This window comes from Larus michahellis, chromosome 7 (assembly GCF_964199755.1).
Source record: "Larus michahellis chromosome 7, bLarMic1.1, whole genome shotgun sequence".
Classification (NCBI taxonomy): domain Eukaryota; kingdom Metazoa; phylum Chordata; class Aves; order Charadriiformes; family Laridae; genus Larus; species Larus michahellis.
This window is the reverse complement of record NC_133902.1, coordinates 47,337,822-47,353,422: the sequence shown is the minus strand read 5'-3', so window position 1 is coordinate 47,353,422 and position 15,601 is coordinate 47,337,822. Positions and strand designations below refer to the sequence as shown.

Genomic DNA, 15,601 nt, shown 5'->3' with positions numbered 1-15,601 from the left:
TGAACAATGCCACTGAAACAATGAGGTACTTTGATTCCCCTCCACTATGAAAGGGGTTTTGTGTACCCAAGTTCATCTGCTAAAGGATTCCACTTCACAGGGAACTGCAGAGACACTTAATTATTGCAACTTTACAAACACATTACTAAAAACTCCTTCTTTGAATTGATGAGAACAATGAATGTACAGTTATTACCACAACAGCAAGTTATGCTTTTACCCTCTTTACAGTTCTTTTTCATTTTTAGGAAGTTTTAGAAAGTTCCCCAGAGAGTCAGACACAAGCGTCTGCTCTTCCTAAATCTGTAGGTGTTCCAAAATAAGAGCGTGTGCGGCTTTGCTTCTTACTTTGTGAGCCTAAGACACTGCTTTGTATCCAGACATGTGTTTGGGAGACTGGTGTGTCAATGGGTACACCCCCTTTGGAGAAGGTTGTGCTGCAGACCATCAAAGATCCTTCATCATTGCTTCAATTTCATTGTTCTTTTAATCAGGTTTTGGTTTTTTTTTATTGGTGTATATTTTCAAGGCAAAGGTGGGGGGGGGGGAAACAAAACCAGAACTGGTGCAATCCACATGGGTTTTATGCTGCTGGTGAAGTCCAGTTAGGAACATGTGATGTTAATTACTCTTGCAGATCTGCTCTCTGTGATTTATTCTGCTTCCATTCCCATTTAATTCCATTGTTGTTGTTCAGGTTACGCAGAGCTGTGTATCTGCTAATGGAGTTAGTGGAGATCCTGTTCTGGCAGCTAGTCTTCCAGGCAGATAGGGCAAACCCTGATCAGTGAAATTAATGGTAAAATTCTCGATTGTTTCAGTGGTACCCTGGTTTCACTTATTAAGCTAGGGAATTTGGTGGAGTTTAGCCTGTCCATGGATGAGGGAAAGGTGGTTCTCACCATTCCAGTAGATCTTCCCCTTGAGATGGAGTCTTCTGTTGCTGAAACAGCCTCAATGGTGAGACTTGCAAGGAGAGGTGTGAAAACAGAAACAGGGATTGTTGGTTTGCTGAAACAAACTTATTCAGATCCTTAGGAGCAGGAAAGGTTGGATGGGAGAGGGCTAGTCCCACTTGAACTTAAAACAGAAAGCATGGGAATGACAAATTGCAGTCCTAGATTCTTCATACTTACCTGAGCTTCTGGTTTTGTTTGTTTCCTGTAAATTTTTGCAGTAACTTCTTAAACTGAAAGATGGGCTGGACAGAATGATGGTAAGATTTTCTCACTAGCTATGAATAGCTCTACACTCCACACCTGAGAAGTTAATGATACAAATACAAAAGTGTATTGTAAGCTCTAAGAACTAAAACGTTAAGTATACCAGTTGGTAATTCCTTATGACACATCAGAAGGAATATGTCAAAAATCTGTCTAGTATGGGAGTCGTCTTTTTGAATGAGACACACATTGTTTACCATAAGGATTGTTACCAACAGAATGCATACCGTTTTCAAAGAATAAAAACTGATGGTCTTTCCTTTCTTCTTTTCAGGCAGCACAAATAGTCCTGATTTCTCTCTTTGAATTGAACACTCCTGAGTTTACCATGTTACTTGGTGCCTTGCCAAAAACATTCCAGGATGGTGCTACCAAGCTCCTGCACAACCACCTCAAGAACTCCAGTAACACCAGTGTGGTGAGAAGCCCTTGTCCTTGCAAACAGCAGAGCCCCAAAGACAGCAGCTCATTGATAAGCTATTGCAGATGTTGAGTAGTATGAATTATCTGTAACTGTTGTCTTGAAGCAATATGGCAACAGAGGCTTCTGTTTGATGCTGGTTTTATAGGGACCGTTAAAACAAAAAAAAACTCAGTTATTTTTAAATTTAATACAGTCATAACCAGTACAGATTTTAAAAAGAAAAAAAATAATTACTGAGAAGCACATGAAAGTTGGTGGGGTTTGTGCTTTTAAGTTGGTGATGCTTTTGAAAATCCTGCCAGTATAACAACCTTTTGGCTAAAACGCAGATCCTGATACCACAGACTTTCTGGGCTTACCACTGCTATTGAAATCAGTTTAATAACAGATATATTGTGTATTAAGATGCTCGCAGGAGCTTTGATGTGACCTACAAGGTCTCCTCAGTCTGCACCTATTACCTTATGTATTGGTTTTACGGGAAGCGCTTGCATATTTTTATTTCTCTGAAGGAATATGTTAGTAGAGGATTTAGGTGTGCTTCCAAACTTCTTTCCCCCCCAGAGCAGCAAGGATTAGCGTATTTTTTTGCCTTTTTTATGTGGAAAACTTGTGAAGCTTGATGGACTTTGAACCCTGCTGTCTTTGCACTTCCGCTCCTTTGGACAAGCAGACCTTTGTGTAAGCTGGAACTGCAGCGTTAGGCTTACAGGCGAACGGTCTGGATTCTCCAGTACTTTTGACTTGGTGTGAAGAGAGACAGAATTAGGAGCAATTTCTCCCCATTTTGCTGTGGTATAAATGATTGTGCAGGCCAGGGGAAAAATGATAAGTTAGATTGCTTACTTATGCTTGTAACAAGCACAATCAGAATGCTTTAGACAATGAGGAAAATAGCTGCATAATTAAATTGCCAGGGTAAAGGTTTGCATACTTTGGAGCCTGGCAAATCGTGTCTGAGAAGCTGGGTAGCCTGGTGGATTGACAAACCATTTCTCTGGCAATATTTGCAGGCTGTATGTGTTGTATAGCTAAAACTGCAGGTATTTGGATTGGGGAAAAGTACACGTGTGCTTTCTCTGTCTTCAGAGCAGTACCTTCAAGAACATATTAATGACTACATGAACCATGGCTGCTGATTTTTAGGTGAAGAGCCAGAACCAAAACTGCATGAAGCTTGTCTAGTGCAAACAAAGGCAATATTTGGACCTGTTGTTGTGTACTCCTGCCTGTGTATTGCAACACGTTGCTAATCCCTGTCTTCCTGCTTCTGTGCCAGGGTTCCCCCAGCAATACCCTTGGTCGGACTCCTTCCCGGCACTCCAGCAGCAGAACCAGCCCCTTAACTTCACCTACCAACTGTTCCCATGGTGGACTGTCTCCAAGGTAATGTGGCAGGCTAATTAAACCACTTGGAAAATATTAAAGGATTTCAATACTGAGTGTGCATTTGCAGAATATGACTCACTTTGAAAGCAAAATAAAGACCAAAAGTTTATAGATTGCTCCAAAGAAACAGGGTTTGAACATGATAATACATGGTTGGTGATTAACTTCATTGTTCCAGTCCATGTTATATGTGTAATCTTAATGTCTTTTCTTATAATATTCATTTTCTTTCATAACTAGGCCTTCTCCAGAATCACATTTGTGGGTTCAATAAAGGTAATATTAAACGTCAGCATTAGAAATGAGGTCTTGTTGAGGTTGCAAATATCACAAAGTATATGATGACTTTCAGGTCGAGGTTTTCAGACTGTGTGTATTTTCTAGGTGTGCCCTTGTGATCAGTAATTCATCTGACTGTAGCACAGTGCTTGTGCTGCTGAGAGAAGTTCTGAACCTTCTGTTCCCCTTTTACACTTTGTGAGGATGCAGAACAAGCAGAGGTGGTGACTCTTTCAATGCTGAATACCTCTCAAATAGCTCTCCTGGCTGCCCACCAGCAGAATAACGGCCTGATCCTTTCGGCAGCGGGTCTATTGCAGCCAGAAGCTGAAGCTGCAGTTGCAACCCTAGAATATGTTGGTCCGCTCCAAAACCTTTTATTGAGCAAACATGGACCCTTGGATATTGGGAATGTACATATTTCACACCATAAAAACTTAAAGCAGAGGATGTAGGAATTTAAGCAGTATGTTCTGGGACCATAGAAATATTGGAGGAAAGTATTAGGTTGTATTAGGAAAATATTAGACCTGGTCAAGCTTTGATTCGTGCTGGAAACGCTTAAAAGCTGCTGCACTTGTCTGCCTGCCCTCTCCATGGGAGGTCACTCCCCTTTGTCCTTGGAAGAGACAGAAGGAAACATGTTGGGTGATGACTGCCGTTCGTTGTCCAGTGTAGTAATTTACATGGAAATCTGTTGATCAGCCCTGTTGTGACTTGCTAAACCCTGTCTGGAGGAATGCTTAGACATGTGAGTTCTCATGCGTCAGGAAAAACACAGGCTTTTAGCCTTTAATGAGTAATTATTCTAATTCCAGCAGCATAGGAGGAGCGCATGGTGTTTCCTGAGAAAATTTTGGATATCTAAACACATCTTTGTGACCCCTAAATCCACTGTAATCCAAAACTAGACTGAGAGGTTGCAAGGCAAGGTCAAGTGCCTAGTGTGAGGTTTTTTTCAACAAAGGTTTCATTAAGAAATTAAGTGGTAGAGTTTCAGGGGAACGGTTCCAAGTATGTTGCTTCCTTTTTGACTAGTTCGAGCATTGCTGCCCTGCTGATTTGTCACAGGAAATTATAAACTGAGATATGGCTCCCTGTGGTTACGTTGTGGCTTTGCTGGCCACGTTTGCATGTGGCGCTTATTTTTTTGAATCCATGACCTTTTATCATGCTTTTTGCGTTTTGCCATTGGGACATAACTGTGTTTTGCCACTTTGCTTGCTGCTTTTCGGTTTTTCTGCATTCTTCTCACCTTTTGATGTCAGGATGCACATATCAAAATATTGATTGAAGCATTCAGCGTACGCTTAATACTTTGTTGCTGCTGTTTTCTGGTATTTTGGGTTTAGGAACTGGAGGTTTTTTCCTGTATGGTATCTTCTCAAGGAATAGTTAGAGAGGTCATTTAATTCCAGAGCATTCTGCCATTAAGTTGTGAAGACCAAAACTGCCACTGATGCAGTGGGACAGGGATTTCCTTTAGAAAACAATCATTCCTGCAATTTTCTATGGAGTTCTTGGAGGTGTTGATCCAAAAACTTCGGTGTCTTTTTAAGAAGTGTGTCCTGTTTCCTCACTGGATTTAGCTATTCGAGAGTGATGTGTAAAAGTTACTATTCAATGACAGGTGAAGGTGGAAGCTGCTGTAAAAGCCCTTTAAAATACTCAGGGGAGAAGTTCTACTCTTTTTTTTCATGAGTGACCTCTGAGCAGTAACAGTAGCTGCAGATTTTTACTGTTAGTAGAAAAGGTGGTGGCAAGTACTGCGAATCGGTGGCAGTAGTTTCTGATGCTGTGCTGGACTGCCTCCTCCTTGAAAATGTCCTGTGCAGCACAGTTTGAGCATGGTCCTGACTTGCAGAACACGGGAGAACTTAGCTATGTTTCTGAAGAGTACATGTGGTCATCCTTCTCTCAGGAAAAAAAAGCTTTGGAAGATGTGCAGGGTACACTGCAGTATTGCAGTTCTTGGCATAGATGCGTCTGTGTCATGTTTCCATTACAAATGCTTGTCGTTTGCCATTCATCAGTGGTGTAAAATGTCACTTTTCTCTCTACAGACTTAAAAAATGAGCACACCTGAGTCATTCTGATAGCAGTGTAAAAGGATAAAGATTCTCACAGTTTCTCTGTGTAGCCCTTCTCTGAAACTAGGCTTGGCTTTACATTTATATGGGACCCATTGCCAAAGAGTTGTACCGAGGTTGTGTACACCTAATGCTTCCTGGGCGCTCCGTGTGCGGGCCCTGCTTACCTTGTCCGTGCCTGTGTCTCATACAGGCAGCCTGAGTGCAGTCAGTCCAAGGGTTATCTCCAGTTCTTAATGCCAGCTTTTATTTTGAAGATTATACTTTCCTTTGAATTTTGTCTTGATGCACAGATTGGAGGGGTCCATAGACTCGTTTATGTCTTTGGGGCTGGGAAATGTGTAGAAAGGATAGTTGGGTTCCTGTAGGAGTATACAAATGTTGATAAGCGTAGCTGCTCTCCCATATTACTAATGGTTTGTGGACAATATCCTCAGTATTAATCAGGAAGACTTTCTAAAGTATGTATGTATGCCATTGCCCTTGGGTCACATTACTTCTCCCATATTATTGCCATCACAGCTGAATTCCGGGTGACTGTTTTTTAAATTATTTTTGTGTGTGTACTTGTGTATACGTGTATTTGAGGTCTCTGGCTAGATTTTTGAATGTTTTGAACCGGACTTTGCAAACAGCTAATTTGCCTATCCAGATGATAACGTCTCCTTAACTATCCCTTGCTGTTAGTGTCTTCAGAGGGGTAGAGGGCAGAATCTTTCCTTCCACTTTCCTTTGCTCCATCCAGTTCTGCTTCATGATCACTAGAACGCATCCACTGCATCTGTGGGTTACTTCTGCATTTGTACCTGCCTTTTTTTTGTCTTGACAGTTTTAGTTTTTGGGGAGAGGAGTTATGGAGGAAATGGCTGTTTTTTGAAGAAAAGTAGGGGAAGGCACTTGGGAAGACTGAAAATAATAGGAAAAACCCCAGACTTCTGACTGAGAGGAAAGACCGTTTCCTGGGCAATGCTCAGATGAGTGGCTTGAGTTTGTGTTGGACAGAGAAAACTTTCTGACACTTAGTAAATGGTGTAGCATGACAAAAAGGAAGATACTAAGTTGTGAAGTCCTCCAGTGAAGAATACCGTTCTGAACGGCGAATGAACTTCTGTCAACTCAGACGTTATGTTCAGGTTGTGAATTTTAACCTAGAGTTCTGTTGGAATATTTGAAGGAGTATCAAACGAATAGGTTTGCCCTACTGTTTCTGCCTTTATTAGTAGCTTAGAAGTCTGTGTGTAGTTCCAATTATGAAAAAACCCCACGAAATTTAGTCTTTCAAAGATCCCTAGAGGAAATGCATAAAAATAAAAGGCTAACAATTTTATTTGGCTATATAAGTTTATGTACTTGTTTTTTCACTGACAATAGAAAATGCCATTAAAAATAAAATTTGACAGTTCCATTATTAAGCTAAGCAAGGCAGGGCAGGGAAAAAGAATTGAAATAAGCCACCCACTGTATGCAATAAGGACAAGCCTGCATTTGGTGGCCTCTTGGCAGGTAGGTGAGACCTGAGCTGTGAGACGTACCAGCAGCCCGGTTGTCTGGTGTATTTCTGTCATAGTTGCATGTAATAGCTATGGGTTTTGATTGCTGGTTAACGAGTGAATTTCTTGACACCACTCTTCAGAGGGGTTTTTAACTGGCTTTGCTGCTGTTTCCACTGGAGCAATTCTTGACTTGTTTGCCGCATCTGATCTTGCAATATCTTTCACTTGCATATATGCAAATGTGACTTAACTTAAACTTAACAGAAACAAATTGGTGTCCTGAATACTCCACCAGCTCGAGCATCTATGTAACCATTTAGAAGATAATTTTGAAAAATCCATGTACCATAAAGGGAACTGGACAAAAGCAAAGGTTAGACAAATTGGCACAGAGATGGGATGCCTTGACCCAAAGGCACAGGATCAAACAGCGACCAGAAGGGGCTTGTGGAAGCTTGATGAGAGATCTGAATCAACTTAGAGGCTGGTTTCATCCAGTCGTTCCAGGTTTGTCTGCTGAGACCTGGGCCATGTCCCCAGTTTACGTGATGCATTTACACGCTAGGTTGGCTTTCACTTGCTACATATTTGGGATTAGTTTGAATCTGGTGAAATACGATCAGATTGTAAACCCTGCAAAGGTTTGCTGATTGTGTAGGGCCTGATTGCAGGCTCTTATAGAGGCACCAGGAGCCAAACTTGAGAAGCTACCTCTGGGTGTCTGATTAAAAAAAAATCAACTCCAACTTTCCTTTCTTCCAGGGAAATCCTGTTGCTTGCAAATACCTGCTTAGAGTTTGAATACAGATGCGTGGTCAGGGATTGTTCACTTAGAGCATTTTAAGAGTCGTTTATAGAGGCTGTATCCATTTGTAAAATTTACTGGTTAGTACAAGCAGGGACTATTTTCCTGTGAACCATATCATTATGTTAGGAATAAAAGTGGAAATGAATAATAAAGGCCAAACTAATGACTTATGGGACTCAATGGAGTATTCTTGTTTAATTTCGTTTCTATTAATTTTTTTCTCTCTCTCTCCAAGGCAGCATGACAGCACTAAACCACTCAGATTATAGTTTCTTTATTTTTTTTTTCTCCTCCCTCTCCTTTCTCTGTTTTTTCTCTCTTTCGTTTCTTCTCTGATCACGGCAGTCGGTTCTGGGGTTGGAGTGCAGATGGGCTGTCGAAGCACCCCCCTCCCCTTTCTCAGCCTAACTCCATCCCCACTGCTCCTTCCCACAAGACTTTCAGACGCTCTTACTCTCCCAGGTAACAAGCTACCTGTTAAAACCAACTTGTCTGAGGTGTCACAGTATTATTTACCTTTCACACCGTGGGATTCGTTCAAATGTGGGCAACGATTTGCAGAGGCTTTGGTTGGAAAAGAGATGACGATAGCTTTCAGAGAACGGTGGCAGGCAGCCGCCCCTTTATTGCTTGGGGAAGATGCGGCATGCAAGTGGGGAGAAAAAAAAACAGAAGTGGATTTTTCCAGAATCTTCCTCCCTGCCAAGTTCCTGAAATGGGTGTACGTTTCACAGTTGGTTTCCAACGCAGAACGCAGTTGCTGAGCACTTTCTGCAGGCACTGGTTGCGTTACGATAGCATGGGTGAGGTCTTTCAGCTTGGCTACACTGTGCCAGCGGCACACGAGTAGGTTCAAAGAGGTGAATACAGCTCAGTACTGATTTCACATCTGCGGTAGCGAATATCCATAGGACAACGAGGATGACGCTTGCGTGTACGATTTTACCAACTGCCTGCACAGTGTGATAGTGGAACATCTTGGAAATTCGTAGTATTGAAATTAAAATTGTCCTTACCCACAAGATTCAGAGGTTATTGATCACTAATGCTGACATCTCTTCTTCCTCCAGTGCCCTCACGTTTTGTTCCAGTCTGTATACAGATCTTTAATCAATATACTGGACAAAAGCTGTATACTGGTTTTAATCAAAAAAAACCCTTCTGGATACAAATTTAATTTGTCAGATCCCTATGCTAAATCCCTTGGATGTTTTTTTAAGTTTATACCGTGACAACAGCCTTTCTGTAGATGTCGTTTCTCCTGACTTAAATATACCTATTACCCAAAGAAGGACTATATATAGGCTTTCTTTCAAGCAAGAAATTCCTAATGAAAAACCGTTGAAAGAAAAGCAAACAAATTATTCTTTGAGGGCTTAAAATCTGGGAATCTGTGATGTCTGAGAGAGAAAATTGAATCCCGTGGTCTGTACCTCTGTGAGTACCTGCAGAATTAAAACTTTAAATCAATGTTTTGACTCTTCTAGGACACTTAGATATCTGTGGAAGAGATCTGGGTTGATTTTTGGAGTTAAAGTTGAGAATTTTTTCCTCCTTTCATTGGCTGACACCAAGGCTTGGAATCATTTGACTTAAATTCCAGCCCAGAGCCTGAAAGTGCAAGGAAGTGGGCTACTGTGTACTGCTTGAGGATGCTAAACTGTTGATTACTTACACGTAGTTTGGATAGGAAACTGAAATAGTAGTTTATGGAAGTAAAGCGTATTTCATGTCAGACTGGAAAACTGCCAAATTGTACGTTGACAAACCTGTAGAGAGCTGCATTGTTTTAGTGCAGCAGAAGATGGAAAATAATGTTGTGACATCCCTGATGAATACTGCTCATCTCTACTCACTTCTTATTCATCCTGTGACTTTCCTCTAGTTTTCTCCGTGGGTCATTTTTATTATTTTTTTTTCCCTGAAAGGTGGGTGTAGTTCCATTTTATTTTTTTATTCCCCCCATCGTGTTGTCTGTGAAGTGTTCCAGCACACATACTGTCAATAGATGTGTGTGTACACATGTCGAGTTTTTGTCCATGTAGAGCACAGCCATAATGTGACCTCCTATGCAGGCTTATTCTTGACATATGAAATCACTGGATTCTTGAGATTTTTATTAAAATGTGGTTTTGTGCTTTGAAGAATGCATCAGATTTAGAAATTGCCTTAGTCTTTTAGCATTGCAGAGTCTGCGCTTTGATCTCATCTTTGATAGCAGTGTAGGGCAAAATTCACCCCTGAGGAAAGATGCGATGATTGTAGCAGAAGATTTAGTGTCAGTATATCTGTGATTATTTCTCTTTTTCTGTGACCTTTGGTAAGTCGTGTCATCTCTTGGTGTGGGTACACGGGTACAGTCACATGTACGCCTTCCTGAATAGCGGTTTCAGTGCTTACTTAAACATTGCATGAAAAGCCCCTTAAGATCTATGAATTAAATGTGCTTGAGCTCAAAATTAATATTTTTGAGATCATATGAAAGAAAGATTGTCCTATCCTGGCCTGATACATATGAAGAATCTAAGAACTGCCTTTACTGTTGTCTGGAAAGCCATCACAGTGCATTAGTGTTATTCATCTGTTTAAAAGCCCTGAATACTTTGACTTCTGTAGGTTTATAAACAGCTTTTGTTTTGGGGTCTTGGTCTGTTCTTTAAGTGGTTTCTCTTTCTTCCTGGCCAGATGGACGCTGTTTAAAGTTGGGGAGTTGTTCTTTGGTTTCTTTGCCAGAATACACGGTGCTGATGCTTGTGTGTGCGTTGCTTGGGAGCCAGGGATTATGGCTATTTTCAGTGTGTTAATCCCAAAGGAATCGGGCAGCACCAATCTTATCCTCTGTCTGAAGTTCCTGAGTTTCTTCTAGAAAAAAAAAAGTAGTGTTTCTAGATATTTAACATCCTGCTTCTAGTTCTATTGAAAATAATGCTGTGCACCCAGGATTCGGAAGGGGTTTTATGTTGGTGGTGGTTTCCCCCCCCCCCCCCCCACCTCCCAGGGAATCTTTCTTTTGTGGAAAAGGAAGAGTTCTTTGTTCAGCCGTCCTCATCTAAGCCCATCCTGTCACCCTTCCCTTACTGTTAAGAAATAGTAACTCACCCATGTAGGGAGCCACTTCTTGCCGTTTATTGACAAACAACTTGATGTAAATGTCTTGCATTCTTTTGGTTTATTTGCTTCTGGCTCTACTAAGGCCCCAGACTCCCCCAGAGAAATAGTTCTCAGTTACTAGGTCTGTTCATTAAATCTCTCTTGGAAAACTGATTGTCACGCAAACTCAACTTCTCCTAGGTAGAGCGTAGCCCTGCCAATAATGCCTTTTCATTTTCTCTAAGCTTGTAGGAGCTTCTCTTCCTAGCCACACCTTTTCCTATCAGCTGCCCTTGCATGCCAGGTATTTTTTCATGGAACTTAATTTTGGATAACTCTCCAAGGAATCCCCAAACTTGCATGGCTTTATGCTGCTGAGGAACTGCTGAGAACAGACAGGCTGCAAGAAAGCATCAGATTTGAGCGAGAGAATTCCCAAACTTAAGCTCAATACTGACATGCATCTTTTATCAAGGCATCGTGCAAGTGGTTTTGGTTTTATTATTCTATAAATGAAAATGGGACATGTTAGACTAAGGCTTATGTCAAGATACATTTTTCTTTACATTATATCTCTTACATTTGAATCCATTGATAGAATTTATTTGATATATTATGAAACTTAAATGTCATTGTTTTCATTTCCACCAGCCATCACAACCTTTTTAGTTCTCATAGTGATTGGTTTTATTTATTTTCCTTTCTGAATAACACCTTTACCATGCTGGGGATAGGTCTTTTGGTTTACAGAAGCTAGCACACTCACTCCTATGGAATATAACAAACAGTGGACCTGATTTACGCTCACTTACAGCGATGTAATGCCACTGACTTCAGTGGAGCTTCTGCTAGATTTAGCCATGTTTGAGGGGAGACTCAGACCTGAAGTCTGCTTTGATTCCATCCATGTTTTGTTACAAGGCGCTGTTAGAAAGGGTCCACCAAATCATCTGTCTCCAACTTGGCATTGTTTTTGTTAACAGTCAAAAGCGACTTCCAATTTCATATGTAACATTTCATATACGTTTGGTCTTTAGTATGCTGGATTATGACACGGAGAACCTAAATTCTGATGAAATCTACAGCTCTCTTCGTGGAGTCACAGAAGCGATTGAAAAATTTAGTTTCCGTAGTCAAGAGGACCTGAATGAGCCAATCAAACGTGATGGAAAGAAAGACTGTGACATTGTAAGTATTCCATTGATTAATGTCCCCAGATAAGTGAAATTTTAAAACATTGTGTTCAAACCTGGCTTTGGATTGTTAGTGTACAAAACCCAGTTATTCCTGCTGTATTCTTGCAAATGTCTTCAGCTTACTGGTTGATGACTTCTTATAACTAAGCTATGGGGTCCCACTAATGTAGTCCCTTGCTCCCTTTGAACTCTAGTTGCCTGTGAAAAGTGTTCATTGGGTTTCTGAGGGAGTCTCAGGCGTGAAGGAAACGGTGCTAGTGTTCCTCAGGGTCAGTATGGCCCAGTCATGGCTTTTTCATGGAGTGTGTGTAGTCAGGTCTCTAATGGGAAATGTTAGTTCCTAAAATTCATGGGTGGTTTCCCTCACAGGCTCATTACTTCCTGTATAGGACGGACCCATAATCACTTTGAGGGCACAACTCATGTGGTACCTTATGCCATATGAATAGTTACAGAATTATCTACCATGTGAGGTGCCATTTGTTTTAAATACGTGGATTGCAAAATTTACAGGAATCTTAGACTACGATCCTTATGAGTACCTTCCAGCTTGAGATATTCTATGACAGTTTTGCTTCCCATCTGGACAAGCAAGTTTAGGTTAGTAGATTAAGTTAGCCTTCAAAGCTAAAAATTCTTGGTCCAAGATTTTTCTTCGTTCATTTCACGTTAGCTTGTAAAGCATCACCCAGTCCCCTCTATTGGTGGGTTGTGAAGTTTAATGAGAAGGATGTTGCTTTTGCTTCCTTTCCCTTTCTTAGCAAACTGGTCCTGTTCCCGAGCTTACGATCTTCGCCAGCTTGTGCAGTTTTAGCAATGTTAACTTAGATTTTGAAACGTTAGCATAGCTTTTTGCCCTATGGTCATGAGGTATTTTTGGAACAGTTGTGGTTATGTAAAAGAAGAGTTGGTAGTAAGTTTTACTTAAGCATTATGTATGTGTAAACGGTTCCAAGCATCTTCATATTGGTGGATGAAGTCCAAAAAAGCTACTGCTTCCATAATTTGAGTAGTCTCATGTATTTTCTGTCTGTTTAATCCCCCAGGTGTCTCGAGATGGTGGCCTCGCTGTGCCTACCGGCGATGTCCGTGGAAGCAGTGACATTGTGGAAGGCGGAAGGATGGCTCTAGATAACAAAACCTCCCTACTTAACACCCAGCCTCCCCGCGCCTTTTCAGGGCCACGTGCTCGAGAATATAACCCTTATCCTTATGTCGACACAATTAACACTTACGACAAGACTGCCCTGAAGGAAGCAGTGTTCGATGATGACATGGATCAGCTTCGGGACGGTTTGTATCAGCATATGTCCTAAAACTGGAGGCAGCTTGCTCTGTTCCTGGAATATTTGTGTATGGGTAGTGCTCTCAGATATGGGCCTGCCCGTGCTTATGTGGTATATTGCTTTGTAGCTGAGTCGGGGCTTGGTATGAAAATACTCCGTGTTCTCATGTGCCAGTAGAACCTGATCTGTGGCTATTGAGAAACTGTTGTACTGCAGTTTTAATTTTTCTTCGTCTAGAGTTTCCCTCAAGCTAGTTCCTTAAGCATCTAAATGTGTCTGTAGGGACACTATTTTGGGGACCTTCCACCTAAACATGAGGAGGAGCTTCTTTGAGGGTGGCAGAGCACTGGAACAGGCTTCCCAGAGAGGTGGTGGAGTCTCCAACTCTGGAGACATTCAAAACCCACCTGGACGCGTTCCTGTGCAACCTGCTCTAGGTGACCCTGCACTGGCAGGGGTTTGGACTAGATGATCTCCAGAGGTCCCTTCCAACCCTATGATTCTATGAGTCTACTCTTTGACTGAAACATCTCACTCAATAGCTTGTTGTTACTGTTTCCCTTCATTTAAGTGATGCTGCACCTTAGCTTTATTCTTGTGCAGTGCACTGATGAGTCACTGTACTTTGATCTAAAGGTCATACATGTGATCGTTGGTTTTGGGTGTGTGTGTCTGGGAAAAAACTGGCAGTTCTCATCTTGTAGCAGTAATTGGAACTGGATGAAATTCAGTCGGCATCTCTTCCTGGTTCGCTAGAAGCCATGAGCTGTGTTATGAACTCAGGTGCAATTGTGGGTTAGTTGGATTCTCTTGCCTGCTTGACTGAGGCCACCTGGGATTTGATGTATTTTTTTGGGGGGGGGCTTTGTTATGCGCACTTTGTTCTGTAGAGGGTTAGTAATCTTGGGATCTTTGATCTCTTTTCCCATTTCCCCAAATGATTTGCTGCCATTTGTCCTAGAAGTACCCATTGACCATTCAGATTTGGTGGCTGATCTTCTCAAAGAGCTCTCCAACCACAACGAGCGGGTGGAGGAGCGGAAAGGAGCTCTCCTGGAACTGCTAAAGATCACAAGGGAAGATAATCTCGGAGTTTGGGAGGAACATTTCAAAACCATTCTGCTCTTGCTGCTGGAAACGCTTGGAGACAAAGATGTGAGATGTGGATTTTTGTTGTAACTCCCCTGTACATTGCTTCATCTAGGGTGATAGTTCCTCCACGCTAGTTTCAGTGAAACCTGCTGCGTTTGTGCAGCACCTCATCAGTGATGCTGCACTGCTTGGTTTTTCTTTTGAAGGTTGGCGACTCTGCTTTTGTTTTTAGTGTGCTTAATGATGAATTTTAAGCTATTCTGAAGTGTTCCAGCTTTTTCCCCCTCCCTCTGGACTGTTAGTAATAAATAACCAGGAAGTTGAACTAGAATCAGAAGAGAAGTTATCTTCTGATCTTGTACAAAAACTACTGAGACTTCAAAAGTTGTTCTCTTCCAAATTAGGACGAAGTTACAAGCTCGCTCTAGATCATACCCATTCCCCAAAAAAAGGAGAATAAAGGAGAATAGATTAATTTTATTTTTTTTTTGCTTTGTGTGGTTTAAAGATCCAGGCTATTAGATCTCATGGGATGGGTCTCTGTCTCTTGCAAAAATGTCATCAAGAACAAACTGCTTTTATAGGGGATCTTGTTTTGAAGCATTAAAAAAAAAAAAAGCTGCATTATTATCACAGCTTTATATTTGATAGCTGATCAAAGTGGTAATTTACAGGCTAGACTTTTACTTTTTCCACTTGGGGCTATTTGTTCAGCTTGCAGCACAATGATACTTGGTAAAGGCTGAGCACCCTGCTGCGCCCTCACGTCAGAGCCATGCTCCATCTGAATGTTACAATATTGAGGCTTCAGAGCGCTGAAGCACTCGCAGTTCTTTTTTGTTTCATCAGATTCAACATCCGTTGTATTTCTTATACTCCTTGTAAAGTATATGGCAGGCTCTCCAAAATTTTAGTTCAGAAGCAGTGTAGGTGGCTGACGCTTTCTCAGTCATTTGTAGTATAAGCATGAGCTGCTCTAGTCCTACGTGTTAGTCATAGCATCATCACACATGTATCGGAAGATGTGGTGCCTTTAGCTAAATACGTGTGAATTGTGATAGTGCATGACCTTTGCAGATGAATAGCAAAGGACCTGCTTTTAAAGGCTGACTATAGAGTAAAGTAAGTATTCCTCTGCTGAAATGACAGAATCTATTTGGAGTGGCTACAGGCCAAAAACTTAATATAGCAGTTATGAAATTGAAGCAGGTGTTATAAATCCCTTCTGCTA

General features: G+C 41.4%; 1 protein-coding gene across 13 annotated transcripts in view; it reads left to right on the top strand.

Moving 5' to 3' along the window:
• Positions 1–15,601, top strand: part of CLASP1 (cytoplasmic linker associated protein 1) — a 184,645-nt gene that overhangs the window by 148,769 nt on the left and 20,275 nt on the right. For 9 of the 13 annotated variants that reach the window (XM_074595300.1, XM_074595301.1, XM_074595304.1 and 6 more), the window contains 5 exons: positions 1,498–1,641; positions 2,927–3,033; positions 11,834–11,984; positions 13,039–13,285; positions 14,243–14,433. In XM_074595300.1, the coding sequence (XP_074451401.1) occupies positions 1,498–1,641; positions 2,927–3,033; positions 11,834–11,984; positions 13,039–13,285; positions 14,243–14,433 (840 nt within the window). Of the gene's footprint in view, positions 1–1,497; positions 1,642–2,926; positions 3,034–8,051; positions 8,169–11,833; positions 11,985–13,038; positions 13,286–14,239; positions 14,434–15,601 lie in introns of all 13 variants that reach the window. The other 4 variants (XM_074595299.1, XM_074595297.1, XM_074595308.1 and 1 more) reach the window with 2 other exon arrangements.